Source organism: Hyperolius riggenbachi, chromosome 3 (assembly GCF_040937935.1).
Source record: "Hyperolius riggenbachi isolate aHypRig1 chromosome 3, aHypRig1.pri, whole genome shotgun sequence".
In the NCBI taxonomy this organism is placed as follows: Eukaryota; Metazoa; Chordata; class Amphibia; order Anura; family Hyperoliidae; genus Hyperolius; species Hyperolius riggenbachi.
Window position 1 is genome coordinate 44,399,438 of NC_090648.1, and position 16,891 is coordinate 44,416,328.

The following is a 16,891-nucleotide window of genomic DNA, read 5'->3' on the forward strand; positions in this document are numbered from 1 at the left end:
CCACCTTTTAAAGCGAACCCAAGGTGATATGGAGGCTGCTATATTTATTTCCTTTAAAACAATACCGGTTGCCTGGCAGCCCTGCTGATCTACTTGGCTGCAGTAGTGTCTGACTAACACCAGAAACCAGCATGCAGCTAATCTTGACAGATTTGACAATGTCAGAAACACCTGATCTGCTGCATGCTTGTTTAGGATCTATGGCTAAAAGTATTAGAGGCAGAGGAGCAGCAGGACAGCCAGGCAACTGGTATTGCTTAAAAGGAAATAAAGTGTTTGCAACGTGAACCTTTGTTGCAAACCTGTGAAAACATTCTACTTGTTCTCTCTGTGTTATTTTTCTTCACTTTCAAATAGCCTTCTTTGTATGTATATCGAGTGAGAACCACGCCCTAGCCCTAAATTATGCCCGCCTCTTTCTGCCACACCATCCATGGCCAAATCCTAAATTATGCCCGCCCCTTTCTACTGTACCAACCACGCCCAAATCCTAGTGTGACTGCCCCTTTCTGCCGCACCATCCCTGGCCAAATCCTAAATTATGCCCGCCCCTTTCTGCTACACCAGCCCTGGCCAAATCCTAAATTATGCCCGCCCCTTTCTACTGTACCAACCACGCCCAAATCCTAGTGTGACTGCCCCTTTCTGCCGCACCATCCCTGGCCAAATCCTAAATTATGCCCGCCCCTTTCTGCTACACCAGCCCTGGCCAAATCCTAAATTATGCCCGCCCCTTTCTACTGTACCAACCACGCCCAAATCATAGCGTGACTGCCCCTTTCTGCTATACCAACCATGCCTGAGTAATAAATTGTGCCTGCCCCTTTCTGCTGCACTAAGCTGCTCTCCTGAATTGCAGGCTGTTAATAGATACAAATACTCGCCTCATTTTCCTCTGTCTGCAGAAACTGAGTGGATGTGGCAGTGGGATTGATTTCAGAAGCTTCGCTGATATGTGATTGGTCAGCAGGCACTTTTAAAGCTCCATGTGGAGAAATGACAGCAGTAATACACACAGCATTGTCCCGTGTTGGCCAGAAAGCATAGCGTTATGAGTAAGGGTCATACTGGGTTCTGGTGGCGCAATAGGATAAACAGTCAAGCTTTCAAAACATTGTATTAATTTTGTTCCTTCTGGGCTTCCAGCCTGTATACTATGAAGAAAATGCTGTTACCTTTACACCTCGAGGATAAAGACTGGTAATACGTGCTGTTTAGAAAGCTTAGAGGTGTCCATAGACCCAAGAGATTTATCTTTTTACTGTGATATTTTACTAATACTGCCACAGACACAGAATGAGGGCCGGTGTAGATGAATGGCTCCGCCCTCATCGTTTACCGCTGGGATTCAGTGTCCCGCGCGGAGATCAATGGAAGCATTTATCTCAGTGAATTTACTGTGGATTGTGCAACCACTGCAGGCGATCACATTTCTGAGACATTGCATGCAATTTCTGGCATTGGCGGTGTTTGCAGGTCCATATCCCCCTAGGGACGCTAAGCAGGACAAATTGATGAAAAAAGCCGCCTGCCATGTAAAGCGGCCCTACCAGCTGCCTGTTTGCAGCCCCCACATCTACTCACACAACAGCCCCCATGTACTGAGGCCCTGCCAGGCTGGAGAACAACATCAGTGACCCAGCAAACCTGGACTGTTTATTTACGAAAATGTCTCCAATAGGGGGCGAGTGTTTTCAACGTTCACCTGGGTTGTATCAGACTGCCACAGGAATTGCTGGAGGATTTGTAATTTAGGAGTCGTGTAGAAAACGGCAGCGTTCATATGACTGCAATCACAATACTATTAAATCACCAAACAGTCATGGCTCAGATGAGAACGGCTAACTTTAGCCACCTGATGAGTTTTCCTCATGTTATCAGTTTTTATCCATTTTAAACATTTTTCCACTCACTTGTAATTCATTTTAAAATGCACTTAAAAAGATACTTAAGTTTAGGCAAGCCTCTGAGTAGTCCAGTGTCTTCCTGATCTATCCACAACCCGTCTGCTGCACTGGGTCCCTCTGAATGTATCCAGCATGAGCTTTTCAGATATGTTTTTGTGGCTTTGCTTTCCTTTAACCATAAGTGCGGTTGTACTACTGCGCAGGAAAACCATGGGCAGGAGCGTGGCCACAAACTAAGGCCTCTTTTCCACAAACTGTTGAGCTGTGTGCTCAGCAAGCAGATACCAGGCAGCAGTAAACAGTTACCAGGCAGCAGTGAGAGTTTGAGAGGCATTTCACTGCCTAACAACAGTTCGTGGAAAAGAGGCCTAACGGAGGTTTCAGGGCAGCAGGGGTGGGGTCACATTGCTTTGATAAGTATGTACATTTTTTTTTGTTGGGCATGTTACAGATTTGCTTTAAACAAGTAATTTTTTTCCTTCATTCCACTCCCCCCATTTTACAGAGCAAGACCCCACTCCAACCCTATTTCCCTTAACCCATATACATGGGCTCTTGCTGTGTATGTAGGATACAATCACACAGCCACTAATCTTTCAAAAAAAAACCCTACTGATCTCTTATGACCCGGGTGAGAGTGGCAAATTCCATCCTGTTATGAGGAGCACATTTTTAAATAACGCAGTCCAGGTTTGCTGGGTGGCTCCTGATCTCCTCCCTGGCGATCCTCAGAGCTCCTGGTTGGTGCCATAAACCAACTCTGAAAGATATACGCAGGCTGCCATATTTGTTTCCTTTTTCATTGACAACTGAAGTGAGAAGAATATGAAACCTGTCATATGTATTTCCTTTTAAACAACACCAGTTGCCCGGCAGTCCTGCTGATCTATTTGGCTGCAGTAGTGTCTGACACCAGAAACAAGAATGCAGCTAATCTTGTCAGAACTGCCAATAATGTCAGAAACATCTGATCTGCTGCATGCTTGTTCCGGGTCTATGGCTAAAAGTATTAAAGGCAAAGGATTAGCAGGACTGCTTAAAAGGAAATGCATATGGCAGCGTCCATCTCCCTTCAGTGTCCTTTAACTATACCAGCTGTCCTGCTGATCTTTCTGGCATCAGAAGTGTTTATATCACACACCTGGAACTAGCATGCTTATACACTTAGTCAGAGCATCTGATCTGCATGCTAGTTCTGGGTCAGTGGTGTGAAGTATTAAACGCAAAGGGCAGCCCAGCAATCTGCATGGTTTAGAAGGATATACACATGATAGCCTCCATGAGATTCTTGCTGCTGGAGTGGTTCAGGGTGTGTGACTCCAGCTGGCATTAGTTACAGGACACCGAGCGGTCATGTAAGCTGTAATACGTCTCCGGCATAAAGGGGCACTCCGCCGCACACTGCACTTACCATTCCCACATACCTGCCGATACTTGAGCGCTTTTCACCCATTCCCCCGATATTCCGCTTACACTGGATGTTTGTTTTACATTTTTTTTTTATTATTTGTTATTTCTGACACTTTTTTTTTCCCGTGTTGCACTTTGTTTTATTCTATGTGTTTGTAATTTATTTTGAACAAAAAGGTGCAAAAATACAAAGTTTAAAGGAAAAGCGTCTGGTTGTGTTTTTTCTTCTCCTCCACACATAAAAGCATCTTAAGATTTCATTTCTTCAGACAAGCTGAAATATAGATATACCTCATTACTAGGGATAATCTATGAGAATATTAGAAGCTAAACATTGCATTCCAGCGGTTCTGGAGGTGTGTTTAGCTTCTAAGGGTAGAATGGTTAATTTGCATATATTCTGCAGTGATGCCCTGGGAGACATCTCAAGCTCACTCCAACCTGAATTATCGCAAATTCTTTCTGTTTTAAGAAAGCAAACTTGTTTTCCTTAGTATTTTAGTAAGGGGGCTTTTAGGACCATTGTAGCCTCACACACTCCAATGAGTTCTGAGTCACCATGAGCTTGCTGGTTAATCTGTAGTTTAAGTTCAGCCGCTATTAGTATGAGGCAGTGGGTGGGGATGACTCTCCTCTTCCGCGTTAGTTTCACTGTTGTCACTCACTTCCTGCAATGCCGCCCACTTCCAATACAGTGGGCGGCATTGCAGGAAGTGACGACAGTGGAACGCACGCGGAAGAGGTGAGTCATCCCCGCCCGCTGCCTCTTACTAATAGCGGCGGCTGCTGCTGAACTTAAGCTAGAGGGGGAGCGCAGATGGGGGACCCAGGTGAGGGAGGGGGATCTGACCCTTTCTCCCCGCCGCTGTGCCTAGTTCCCCCCTCCTTCCTGCTACCCCCTTATGCAGCGTATGCTACGCCTCGGGTCCGCTAGTTACATATATTACCTAATTGGCTGCAAGATGTAAATAAGTAAAGATAAAAGGAGAGGTGTGTCTGAATAAGCAGACGCTGCCACACCATTTGCACCACAAGCAGTTTTGGTTGTCTCAAAGCCCCTCCTTCAGCGATCTAAAAGACGGCCTGGCATTGCCAGTAATCAAAATAATGAGCTCAACTTTAAAGAACAAGCGACACTCATGCTAACCTAGAAATAACACATAAGTAGATAAATACTACTTCTACTTACATACCAGATGTATTGTGCTATCCACGTAATGATTACTGTGAATTTTATAAAGGAAAAGCAGAGAATCCTATTCTAGGCAGTCTCCATCTTGCCAAGCTAATGCTGACATCATATCCTCCCTGACTCTTGTTTTCCCCCCTCCCTTCTCTTGCTCATTGTGTATTTATTAGCTGCCCTCCTCCCAGAGTCTTTTTTATTTACACATCCAATTATTGAGTCACCTCAGCCCTGCTTGTAAAAACAAGTGATCAGCTAGGCAGGGAAATAAATGGAAGAGGAGGAATATATTGTAGACTAGCTGGACGCCCGGCGTTGCCCGGGTATGTACTTGGCTAGTGTTGGCTCTGCCCACTTTTCCTAACCCTAACACACGATTACTTAATGACCAAGTATGTGAGCTTTGCGGTCTTTGGCATCAATAATTTGCAATGAAATAAAATTAATCTAATTGGATGTGGCTCTACCCCTTTTCTGAATTTGAACCCCAATCACCCAATGGCCAACTGTACCAGGTACAGGTGAATGACAGCAATTAAATATTCCCCTTACAAATCAATAGGTGGATTTTGATTGGCTTTTATAGGCTCCACCCACTTTTCTGAATATTAATCCCAGTCACCCAGTGACCAACTGTGCAAAGTTTTAGAACCCTACCATTAACAGTGTAAGAGTGGCTGCAGTTTACATTTGCGCAATGAAATTTGTATTTTTCTCCACTCATTTCCTAACATTGTTCAGGTATGTATTTGGCTGGTGTTGGCTCCGCCTACTATTTCTAACCCTAACACACAATTACTCAATAACCAAGTTTGTGAGCTTTGCGGTCTTTGGCATCAATAATTTGCATTGAGATGAAACAAATCTGATTGGCTATTTGTGGCTCCACCCCTTTGTCTGCATTTGAACCCCAGTCACCCAATGACCAACTGTACCAGGTTTAAGGCTTGTGCCATTAACAGTGCAAGAATGGTAGCAATTACATATTCCCCTTGAAAATCAATACGTGAATTTTGATTGGCTTTTGTAGGCTCCACCCACTTCTCTGAATATTAATCCCAGTCAACCAGAGACCAATTGTGCAAAGTTTGAGAACCCTACCATTAAAAGTGTAAGAATTGCTGCAGTTTACATTTTCTCAGTGAAATTTGCATTTGTCTCCGCCTACTGATGACCCGTCATTGCCTAATTATGTATTTTGCAGGTGCTGGCTGCGCCCACTTTTCCTAACCCTAACACACAATTAATCAATTACTCAATGACCAAGTTTGTGAGCTTTGTGGTCTTTGGCATCCATAACCTGCATTAAAATGAAACAAATCATATTGGCTGTGGCTCCACCCCTTTTATAAATTTAAACCCCAGTCACCCAATGATCAACTGTACCAGGTTTGAGGCTTGTGCCATTAACAGTGCAAGAATGGCAGCAATGAAATATGCCCCTGAAAAACCAATAGGTAATTTGTTATTGCCTTTTGTAGGCTCCACCCACTTTTCTGAATATTAACCCCAGTCACTGAGTAACCAACTGTGCAAAGTTTGAGAACCCTACCATTAACAGTGTAAGAATGGCTGCTGTTTACATTTTCCCAGTAAAATTTGTATTTGTCTCCGCCCACTTATGACCCGGCTTTGCCCACTTATGTATTTGGCTGGCATTGGCTGTGCCCACTTTTCTAATCCTCACACACAATGAATCAATTACTCAATTACCAAGTTTGTGAGCTTTGCAGTGTTTGGCATCAATTATGTGCATTGAAATGAAACAAATTTAATTGGCTGTTTGTGGCTCAACCCCCTTTCTGAAATTGAACCCTAGTCACCAAATGATCAACTGTACCAGGTTTGAGGCTTGTGCCATCAACAGTGCAAGAATGGCAGCAATGTAAATATTCCCCTTGAAAATCAATAGGTTAATTTTGATTGGCTTTTATAGACTCCACCCACCTTTCTGAATATTAAACCCAGTCACCAACTGTGCAAAGTTTGAGAACCCTACCATTAACAGTGTAAGAATGGCTGCAGTTTACATTTTCCAGTAAAATTTGTATTTGTCTCCGCCCCCTTTTTGGTTATGGGAATAAAAAGTATCCTATACTTTATTCCAGGTAATGTACTATGCGTGTTTCAAATTTCATTCAAATCCGTTCAGCCATTTTTGCGTGATCGAGTAACAAACATCCAAACTTTCCCATATATTATATTAGTAGGATAGGATAAAGTGAACTCCCAGCATTCAACTGTTTGGCACTAGGACCAGTGCTCCTAAAGTATGTGATAACTCCAAACCATAACAGCAGAAAAAGTTTTGAATGCAGGATTAGCATCTTTATCACTTAAAGGGATACTGTAGGGGTCGGGGGAAAATGAGTTGAACTTATCCGGGGATTCTATTGGTCCCCTGCAAACATCTCGTGCCCGCACAGCCACTCACCGATGCTCCGGCCCTGCCTCCGGTTCACTTCTGGAATTTCAGACTTTAAAGTCTGAAAACCACTGCGCCTGCATTGCCATGTTCTCGCTCCCGCTGATGTCACCAGGAGCGTACTGCGCAGTCGCAGACCATATTGGGCCTGCACAGTACCCTCCTGGTGATGTCAGCAGGAGCAAGGACACAGTAACGCACTGGCAGTTGTTTTTTAGACTTTAAAGTCTGAAATTCCAGAAGTGAACCAGAGGCAGGGCCAGAGCATCGGTGAGTGGCTGCGCGGGCACAGGATGTCTTCGGAGGATCATTAGAAGCCCCGGGCAAGTTCAACTCATTTTCCCCTGACCCCCCTACAATATTCCTTTAATAAACACACACCAGTTGCTGTTGAAATTTGATTTTTATGGTGACAATACCGCTTTAAGGTACATACACACGTCGGATTTTTCTACACGACCGGTCGTTTAGACGTCAAATCGGGCGTGTGTATGGTCAGTCGTTCAGCTGATAAGACTGGATTTCAACGATCCAGTCTTATCAGCTGAACGGCCGACCGTACACACGCCCGATTTAACATCCAAACGACCGGTCGTGTAAAAAAAACCGACGTGTTTACGAGCCTTTAGTCACAATCAATTATATTCAGTTATTAAAATGATCGTAAGGCTAATCTACAGGGGAGGTTTGTGTTGCATTGTAATTATCCAAATACAGCATATTGTGCAAGAAAAAATTAGGTATGTCCTGGGGAATAGGGGTCCAACAGCGCTATCTCCCCACCATACAGGTGCAGCATTCTCTGGGAAATTCAAATTTGGAAACCTGAATTTAACTGTTACCACACTTCACCCAGAAGACTTCTCCTGAAGACAGAAACATTCAAACCATATCCAGAATGTCTTCAGAGCCACAGAAACTACTTATAAGAAAACCGCTTATGTCGGGGGGCACCTGTCTGCAGAGGTAGGTCCTCTGACTCAATCACTGGTGATTGTTTTAGGCTGTGAATGTCTGAGTACACACCTCAAATGCCATTTCTAGGAAACGTTTATTCTGGTTCTGTGAACATTTGGGAATCAGTATGCTCTGGATATGAAAACGATAATCTGAGGGATTGAGCCCACTAACACAGTTGTGTCCGCTTTTCAGCAACACATCAATGTTACATATGCAGAAAAGCAAACACGCCTGCATTAGTGGGCTCAGGCTCTTATGAATTGTCCAGTCAAATAAAAATGGTGACAATCAGTGCTTAACAGCCATTTATAGATTTTAGTTCTGTAAAATGTGGTGAGGGTTCAGACCCTCTCTCCATATTTATGGCTGCCCTGTGTCCCAAGTGTGGACATAAGTGACACTAAAGGTCAAAGAAACATTTTTGTTGTAGAGAAGAGTTTGAATGCCTGGCTGGCCTTCATAGCTGTATATCATTTCCTGTATCCTTACTCGAGCCACAAAGCTCGTCGAGGGTCCCAGGGACAGGCGAGGTAAACTCCTTTACAAAATTAAAATAAAAAGGAAAACAGAAGTGAGAGGGATATGGAGGCTGCCATATTTATTTCCTTATAAGCAATACCAATTCCCTGACTGTTATGTTGATGCTCTGCCTTTAAAACTTTTAGCCATAGACCTGAACAAGCATGCAGCAGATCAGGTGTTTGAAAAACAAATTAGCTGCATGCTTGTTTCTGGTGTGTGAGCAGCTTTTGTAGAGGGGAGGTGTATTTCCCTTCTCAGTCTCCTTTTGCATTGAACTACCCTCAGCCAATCGGTGAGGAGCAGGAATGTGGGAGGGGAGATAAGAAGCTTCCCTCTCCCTGGCAGTGTACCAGAATAGAGCCAGGCTGACTGAGAAGATTCATTACAGCAGACACATTTATGATTATATTGGAATGCTTGCAATGCAGGGTCAGGATGCAGACTACATAATAAACAGAGAAATGGGTAATTGGAATTTGATTTTATGGCTGACAATCCCACTTCAAGAGCCTATTCACCCAAGCATCTTGCAACTGATTTTCTCTGCAATTCTAACTAGAAACCGCCACAAGTAGCATTCCAGGGGTAGTCAAAGGTTTCTAGATGAACGCAAAATGTATTCTGCATATTTCAGGTGCTGGACATAGTGGTGCACTTCAGGAGCTGCGAACAGCAAATGACCAATTACCTTATATAGAGGCAGCGGCACAAGATTTATGCAATGGCTGGTCACAGCATTCGTGTGACCACTGGGTGGCAGTCTTCTCCAGTAGATATTTCTTTATCTTCTACACATCTCCATCATTGATACACACACATTAGCAACATTGAGGACAAACTCCAGGCTACAACGCACCCTGCACACAGTCCTTGGCCAGTCGGATGCATGCACACAGCCAATCAGACAAGTCTCTCCCTCCAATGGGGGCTGCAAAGTCCGAAGTCACAAGGAATCAAACGGCGATGGGTTCGTGGATGAGGTTTTGCCGCTTCACCACGTAGATCTTCTGTCCGGAGATGGTGATGAAGAAGGAGTGCTCACCAAACACAACTGTACGATACAGAAACAAGGATGAGGGTTTTGCTGCTGCAATATTCCATAATAACCCCCTCCCAGCACCCCGGGCTACTCACCGCTCATGCGTCTGAATGGTATCTGTTCCCCCAGGCAGTGGAAGCTGCAGGCAGAGGTCACCATCTCTCTGATCACGCCCGCGAAACGCTCGTCGTTCTCCAGGTCACCTGCGCTCTGCATGGAAAGGAGAAATCCCAAAATATGTTAATAAAGGGCACCTGTCATCAGGTTACAAAACAGAAGAAAAGGTAGATACCCTCAGTAGGGGGAAGCCTGGAGATGGTCCTGAGACTTTTTCGATCCTCGGCGCCCCTCCTGTGCTATGCTGGGACCCTTCAAACACTATTCCACTTTAATGTCGAAAATGTACCCTCCGTGCATGAGCTCAGCTAAACTGCGCAGGCATGCTTGTATATGGAGAGAACTGCCGCAACGATGAAGAGAGTCCCAGCATGGGAGGGGCCGTGGAGTATCAGGGAAGCCTCCAGTGTTCCCCCAACCCTGTCCTCAGGGCTCACCAACAGTGCATGGTTTGTGGGAATCCACAGAGGTGGTTAATCAGCTCTGCTGCAACACGAATTACCCCACCTGTGCATGTTTGTGGTTTCCTGCAAAACATGTACTGTTGGTGGGCCTAGAGGACTGTGCTCTAGAACAGGGGTGTCAAACTCAGTCAAGTAAGGGACCAAAATCTAAAACATCTAAGTCATGGGCCAAATTGCCTATGGTGGCAGGGAGAGGGGCCCCCCACTCCTTCCCCTTCTGTAGAGTGGCGCAGTTTAATATTTACCTTCTCCAGTGCTGTGTTTGATCTTACTAACAGCCACACGCTCTATGCTGCATACCTCCAGCTCCTCCTCCAAGCATGTCACGTGATCAGGAGCTGAAGGTATGGAAAAACAAAGCGTGCTGCTGCCGGTAAGAACAGAAGAGACGACATCACTGGAGCAGGTAAATGTTACACTACTCTGCAATGTGGGGAAAGGTAGCGGATGAAAGGTAGCATGTGTTTTACCAGCCAAACAAGGAGGTTGGATCCAAGCCGGCGGCCCTATGCTAATTTCGCAGGGGATCCCATGGGTTGTTGCTTGCCTCAGGCTCAAACTGACAACGCTTTAACCAGAAACACTGTCATCCTATGGATGGGAAGGCATTGTGCAGTCATTATTTCAGGGCTGTGGAGTCGGTACAAAAATCTTCCAACTCCGACTCCTACTCCTCAGTTTCTGAAACCACGACTCCGGTTACCCAAAATTGCTCAGACTCCGACTCCTCGACTCCGACTCCTTAGTCCAATACTTAACAGGGCTGTAGATTTTGTACAAAAATCATGCGACTCCGACTCCAAACTCCGACTCCTCGGTTTCTGAAACCCCGACTCCAACTCCGGGTGCCCAAAATTGCCTCGACTCCAACTTCACAGCCCTGCATTATTTACAATGATGCACATTTGTAGCTCTGGTGGCCCACATAAAATAGCAAAGAGTGCCGCATTCGGCCCACGGGCCTTGTGTTTGACACCTGTGCTCTAGACTAGGATCCAGAGGCTTCCGGCCCCACTGACACACCTATGTAACTTTTTATTTATTTAAAGTTACAGGTGTCCTTTAAAGTTATTTATACAATACTAGATGCAACAGGTTTTTTTTATTTTTTTTTATTTAGCATCATGTATGTTTTGTATTATAAAAATGCAGACCTTTCTTTAAAAAGAGCCTGAAGTGAGAAGGATATGGAGGCTGCCATATTTATTTCCTTTTGAAAAATACCAGTTGCCTGGCTATCCTGCTGATCCTCTGCCTGTAATACTATTAGCCATAGCCCCTGAACAAGCATGCAGCAGATCAGGTGTTTCTGACAAAAATCTGACAATATAAGCTGCATACTTGTTTCAGGTGTGTGATTCAGACACTACTGCTGCATGCTTGTTCATGGTCTATGGCTAAAAGTATTAGAGGCAGAGGATCAGCAGGACAGCCAGGCAACTGGCATTGTTTAAAACTAAATATATATGGCTGCCTCCATATCCCTCTCACTTCGGGTGTCCTTTAAATCTGGAGACTGTAAAGAAGCGACCAATAGAAAGAATGCAGCTGTTGGTGGGCGGGGTTAGGTTTCTGGTCACACACCAGACAGAACATGAATGTATTGCACAAGTTTGTCCTGTCATTCCTTCTATAGTCGTCTCTCTACATCAGCATAAATGGGTGATACTGTGAGATGACAGGTAACTGTTACTTACCGCCAGCACGCCGTCCTCACTTATCACCAGATACCCCAACTGGTCGGGGATGCGCTCCAGGCCCTGAGTCAGCGTGGAGGTCTGAGGAGAGAACAGACATATTGGACAACGCGGATTAGAGACATTTGCAGACATTCCCAACCAACTCAATGAAACAATCTCTCTCCCTATACATTTCCTCACTAGTTTCCAACCCAACAGCAATCTCAGATGATTATTATTATTATTGATTTATAAAGCGCCAACATATTCCGTGGCGCTGTACAATGTAAGAAACAAACATGGGGTACATAATACAGACAATGGTGTACACCAAGATACATAATTAGTGACAAAATACAAAGAATGATACAAAATACAGAAGTGGTAATGACAGTGATAAAAGTAACATGATGAATAAAATGTATAATGATTTACAAGACACAAAAGGTGAGAGAGCCCTGCCCTTGCAATCTTACAATCTAAAGCAGGGGTCAGGAACCTTTGTGGCTGAGAGAGCCAAAAACGCCACATATTTTTAAATGTAATTCGGAGAGAGCCATACAGTATGTTTCAAACTGGGACAGTAGGGCTCACGTCCCTGTTGCCATGGTAATGTGTATACAGTTGATCCGCCAGACAGCGGCAGTGTCAGACACGTCTTCTGCTTCTCTGGGTTGCAGCAATTACATCAGCAATTTCCCTGAGAACCAGACAGGAGAAATACGACTAACAGCTTGTACAATTAGCTAGCTGACTTGCGGGTTGATTAACTTTGTAGTACAAATTCCCGCACTTTGGCCCAAAAGGCTGCCTGTTAAGTGACAGGCAGCCTATTGGGCCAATCAAAGTGCAGGGATCTAGTCTACAAAATCACAGGACCAGACAGGGTCCAGAGTGGGACAATTGGAGCAGCTGTTGTTCGTTTTGAAGTAGCGCAAGTAAGTTAGTAGTGCATGCTACAGCAGTAGAGTGCCTACTTGGTAAACTTTACTTGCGCTGCCACACTAAGCTGCGCTGCTTGAGCAGTGTAGCTTAGTGAATTAACCCCTACTGATTTGTATGTGAGCCAGATGTAGCCATCAAAAGAGCCACATCTGGCTCCCGAGCCATAGGTTCCCTCCCCTTGATCTAAAGGGAATGGAGGGAAACAAGAGGAGGGGTAGTATGCAACAAATATGTAGAGGCAGTGTGTTTTAGGATACCTAGTAGGAGTGCAATTTGGTCTTAGGCCGCATCTACACGAGAAGATGCGCCCGCGATGCTCCTTATCGAGCCGCTGATGCGGCTCGATTGATAAGATCCGACAGGATGGATCTCCGCACCGCCGATTCCCTGCTCGCTCCCCGCGAGGGGACAATGGCAGGGAATCGAGCGGAAGGTAAGTGGCGCCGACGGGGACGCGGCGGGCACGCGGAAGAGGCAATCCGGCGGCTAATCGAGCCGCCGGATCGCTGAAACATCTCATAGTGTAGACGGGGCTTTAGGACAAAGGGAAGTGGCCTAAGGTAGCCAATATGCTTGTCGGAACAAATGTGTTGTTAGAGAGCGTTTAACCACTTGAGGACCACAGTGGTAAACCTCCCTAAAGACCAGGCACATTTTAACTAAAATGGCCACTGCAGCTTTAAGGCCAAGCTGCAGGGCCGCACAACACAGCACACTAGTGATCCCCCCCCCCTTTTCCCCCCACCAACAGAGCTCTCTGTTGGTGGGGTCTGATCGCCCCCAAGTAGTTTTTTTTTTTTTTTTATAAATATTTATCTGTGCGTTTTTTAACCACTTCACAATTGAGGGGTTTTACCCCTGGAGCACCAGAGCAATTTTCACCTTTCAGCGCGTCTTCCATTCATTTGTCTATAACTTTATCATTACTTATCGCATTGAAATGAACTACATCTTGTTTTTTCCGCCACCAATTAGGCTTTCTTTAGGTGGGACATTATGCCAATAATTATTTTATTCTAAATGTGTTTTAATGGGAAAATAGGAAAAAATGTGGGGGAAAATTATTATTTTTTTAGTTTTCGGCCATTATTGTTTTTAAATAATGAATGCTACTGTAATTAAAATCCATGAAATTTATGTGCCCATTTGTCCCGGTTATTACACCGTTTAAATTATGTCCCTATCACAATGTTTGGCGCCAATATTTTATTTGGAAATAAAGGTGCATTTTTTTCAGTTTTGCATCCATCGCTAATTACAAGCCCATAGTTTATAAAGTAAACCACCAGGCGGATCGCTCAAAACCAGTCTTATCAGCTGAACGACGGACTGTACACACGCCCCATTTGACGTCCGGACGACTGAACGACGGGACGTCCAAACGACCCATCGTTTAAAAAAATCTGCCGCGTGTATGGGCCTTAACTGTTGGATTGATCAGTCTTATCAGCTTTTTGAACAATAGCTAAAGACTTTTTTTTTTGTTGTTTCAAATTTTCACAACAAAAGTTGTTTGATAATTGTGCTGCATAAAAGACCACTGTTGAGCGTGTGAATCGGGCTTAACAGACAAGTTTAGAAGATAGTTGGGGCAGATTGTTGATAGGTGTGTATGAGCCTAAAGGCCCGTACACACGCCTGACTGCAGGCAACGACAGGTCCATCGTCACCTTCCGCTGGTCGGGTTTTCAGCAGACAGTCCGGCGTGTGTACTGTCTGTCGGCGGACTGATAAGGCTGTTTCTGAGCGATCCGCCGGGCGGATCGCTTAGAAACAGCCTGATCAGTCTGCAGACAGACTGTACACACGCCGGACTGTCGCTGGAACGCCCACCCAGCGGGAGGTGACAATGAACGTGCAACTGCACCAGGGCCCTTGGGTCAGAGGAGCCCCTCCCTCAACCGCAATATTAGTTCTTTATTGGTCCTGGCAAGTATGCATAGTTCCCAACAGCCAACATAAACAAATACTGAACTGTACAGCCAGAAAATGACCAAAGATTGGCTAGCAGTCTATAGCTTGGTACACACTTTAAATTATGATTGGCCAATCAATGACTAATTTTACCACTTCCATGTAGTATGAGGGTCTATGGATATTAAATACCTTGAGCAAATTGGGTCGGTAAATCCTAATATTGTATAGAGGTGGTAAAATAGGTCAGGGACTGGCCAATCAACATTAGGAATGTAAACATCTCAAAGCCCCCCCATCCCTTCCTAAGTACTAGTGCCTGGAGCATAGACTTCCCCATCAGCAATGAGCCTGGGCAGACCACCCCTCCTCCAGGCAGAGAGGAGGCTGATCCCCGACACCAGCAGCACCTCTGCTTACATTACATACATTACTGTCTGCTATTTATATTGGCATTATTTCCATCTCTCATCACATGACCAGCACTCACCATGTCCGCAGCTACCAACTTCTTCCTCTTTTCCTCCCGGCCCCGCCTCCTCTACTTCCTATTGGCTCTCTCTGCCTCGCTCAGCCAGCATCGGCGGTTACTGATTGGCCAGCTCTGCCGTCAATCACTCCTCGGACTTCCCCTCCTGCCGAGTACGAGACGCTGCCCGCTCTTCTGATTCGCTGTTACGCCTGTCAGTCTACCCCGGCTGCGGGCGTGTCACTTGATTGGCTTACGTGATGGGCGGGCCGCGCTCTAGTATAGTGGGTTCGCGTAAAGATTCGGGCAGTTTGTGGTCATGGCGTCCACAGAAGGAAACGTCTGCCTGCTCACTTTTTCCTGCTCCCCCGGTGTGTGGCTGAATGGGGAATGTCTGTGTATCATACATGGGCACAGGGCATGTTGTTATAAGCGTTTCTATACCTGCCTGTCTCTCCATCAACCACCAGAGATGATCAATGAGATGTAAATACTGCAAAGTTGATGTGAAATTATGCAAATACAGGCATTAAAAGATGACTAATTTTAAAGATACACTGTAACTAGAAAAACTTCCCCTGGGGGGTGGGGGGGTAATCACCTCAGCAGGGGGAAGCCTCCGGATCCTAATGAGACTTCCCCTGTACTCCTGCGTCCCACAGGGGTCTCGCTGCAGCCCTTCAAAGCCGGCCCGACAAATCCGTCAGCCTGTTCAATATTTACCTTCCCGGCTCCAGCGGGGGTGATTTCTCGGCTCCGAAGTAGGTGGAAATACCCGATTTCAGTCGGGTCCGTTCTACTGCGCAGGCGCCGGAGACTTGCACCTGCGCAGTTGAACGGACCCGACTGAGATCGGGTATTTCCGCCTACTTCGGAGCGCAGCGGCGCTATTGCGCTGGAGCTGGGAAGGTAACTATTTACATCGCCGATGTTCGGAGGGGCACAGCGGGACCCCCGTGGGACGCAGGGGGAAGCCTCGATAGGATCCGGAGGCTTCCCCCTCCCGAGGTGCATACCCCCCAGGGGCCGGTTTTCTCAGTACAGGTTTTCTTTAATTAATAGGATCTGTAGTGCAGGATTCAACTTCATTCCAGACAGTAGCTGATACCCCCTTTCCCATGAGAAATCTTTAACTTTTTATTTTTTTGATATAGCGCCGACATTACGCAGTGCTGTATAGAGTATATATTGTCTTGTCACTCAACTGTCCCTGAGAGGAGCTCACAATCTAGTCCCTACCAGAGTCCTATGTCTATGTATGTATCGTGTAGTGTATATATTGTAGTCTAGGGCTAATTAACCTCTCTGTATGTTTTTGGGATGTGGGAGGAAACCGGAGTGCCCGGAGGAAAGCCATGCAGACGCGGGGAGAACATACAAACTCCTTGCAGATGTTGACCTGGCTGGGATTCGAACCAGGAACCCAACGATGCCAGGCAAGAGCGCTAACCACTACGCCTCCGTGCTGCCCAAATCAATCACGGGGGGGGGTCGTCTGTATGGCTGACAATAGGCTCTATTCACAATCATTTTCCATATGCGGAAATGCACTTGCAGTAAATTCCCAACTGAAATAAAACCATCTTGACATTCACAAAATTTTACGCATGATCATTTACCATGTGCGTAAAATTGTGCGTAAAAAGTGCAGTAAAAGTCCACAAAAGTCAGTAATTTCCACAAAAAATTGAAATTCACAAATAAAAAGGGGCGCCTTATTTCTGACTTCACTACCGATTTTATATCACCTACTAGTACTTGGTGATATATTTTGCTTCCCATTGACTTAAATGTAGTCTGGAGCATTGAGCGCTGTTTGCTGGATTTTTTTTTTTTTTTTATTGCCACTGATTT

The 16,891-nt window shown here is 45.4% G+C and overlaps 1 protein-coding gene across 1 annotated transcript; it reads right to left on the reverse strand.

Moving 5' to 3' along the window:
• Nucleotides 1–8,469: 8,469 nt before the first annotated feature.
• LAMTOR4 (late endosomal/lysosomal adaptor, MAPK and MTOR activator 4) lies at nucleotides 8,470–15,137 on the reverse strand. The gene is made up of 4 exons (XM_068272128.1): nucleotides 15,059–15,137; nucleotides 11,728–11,808; nucleotides 9,545–9,659; nucleotides 8,470–9,461 (listed from the first exon to the last, which is right to left on the reverse strand). The coding sequence occupies exons 1-4, from the start codon at nucleotides 15,059–15,061 to the stop codon at nucleotides 9,364–9,366; spliced, it is 297 nt and encodes a 98-aa protein (XP_068128229.1). The 5' UTR covers nucleotides 15,062–15,137; the 3' UTR covers nucleotides 8,470–9,363.
• Between the last annotated feature and the right edge of the window lie 1,754 nt (nucleotides 15,138–16,891).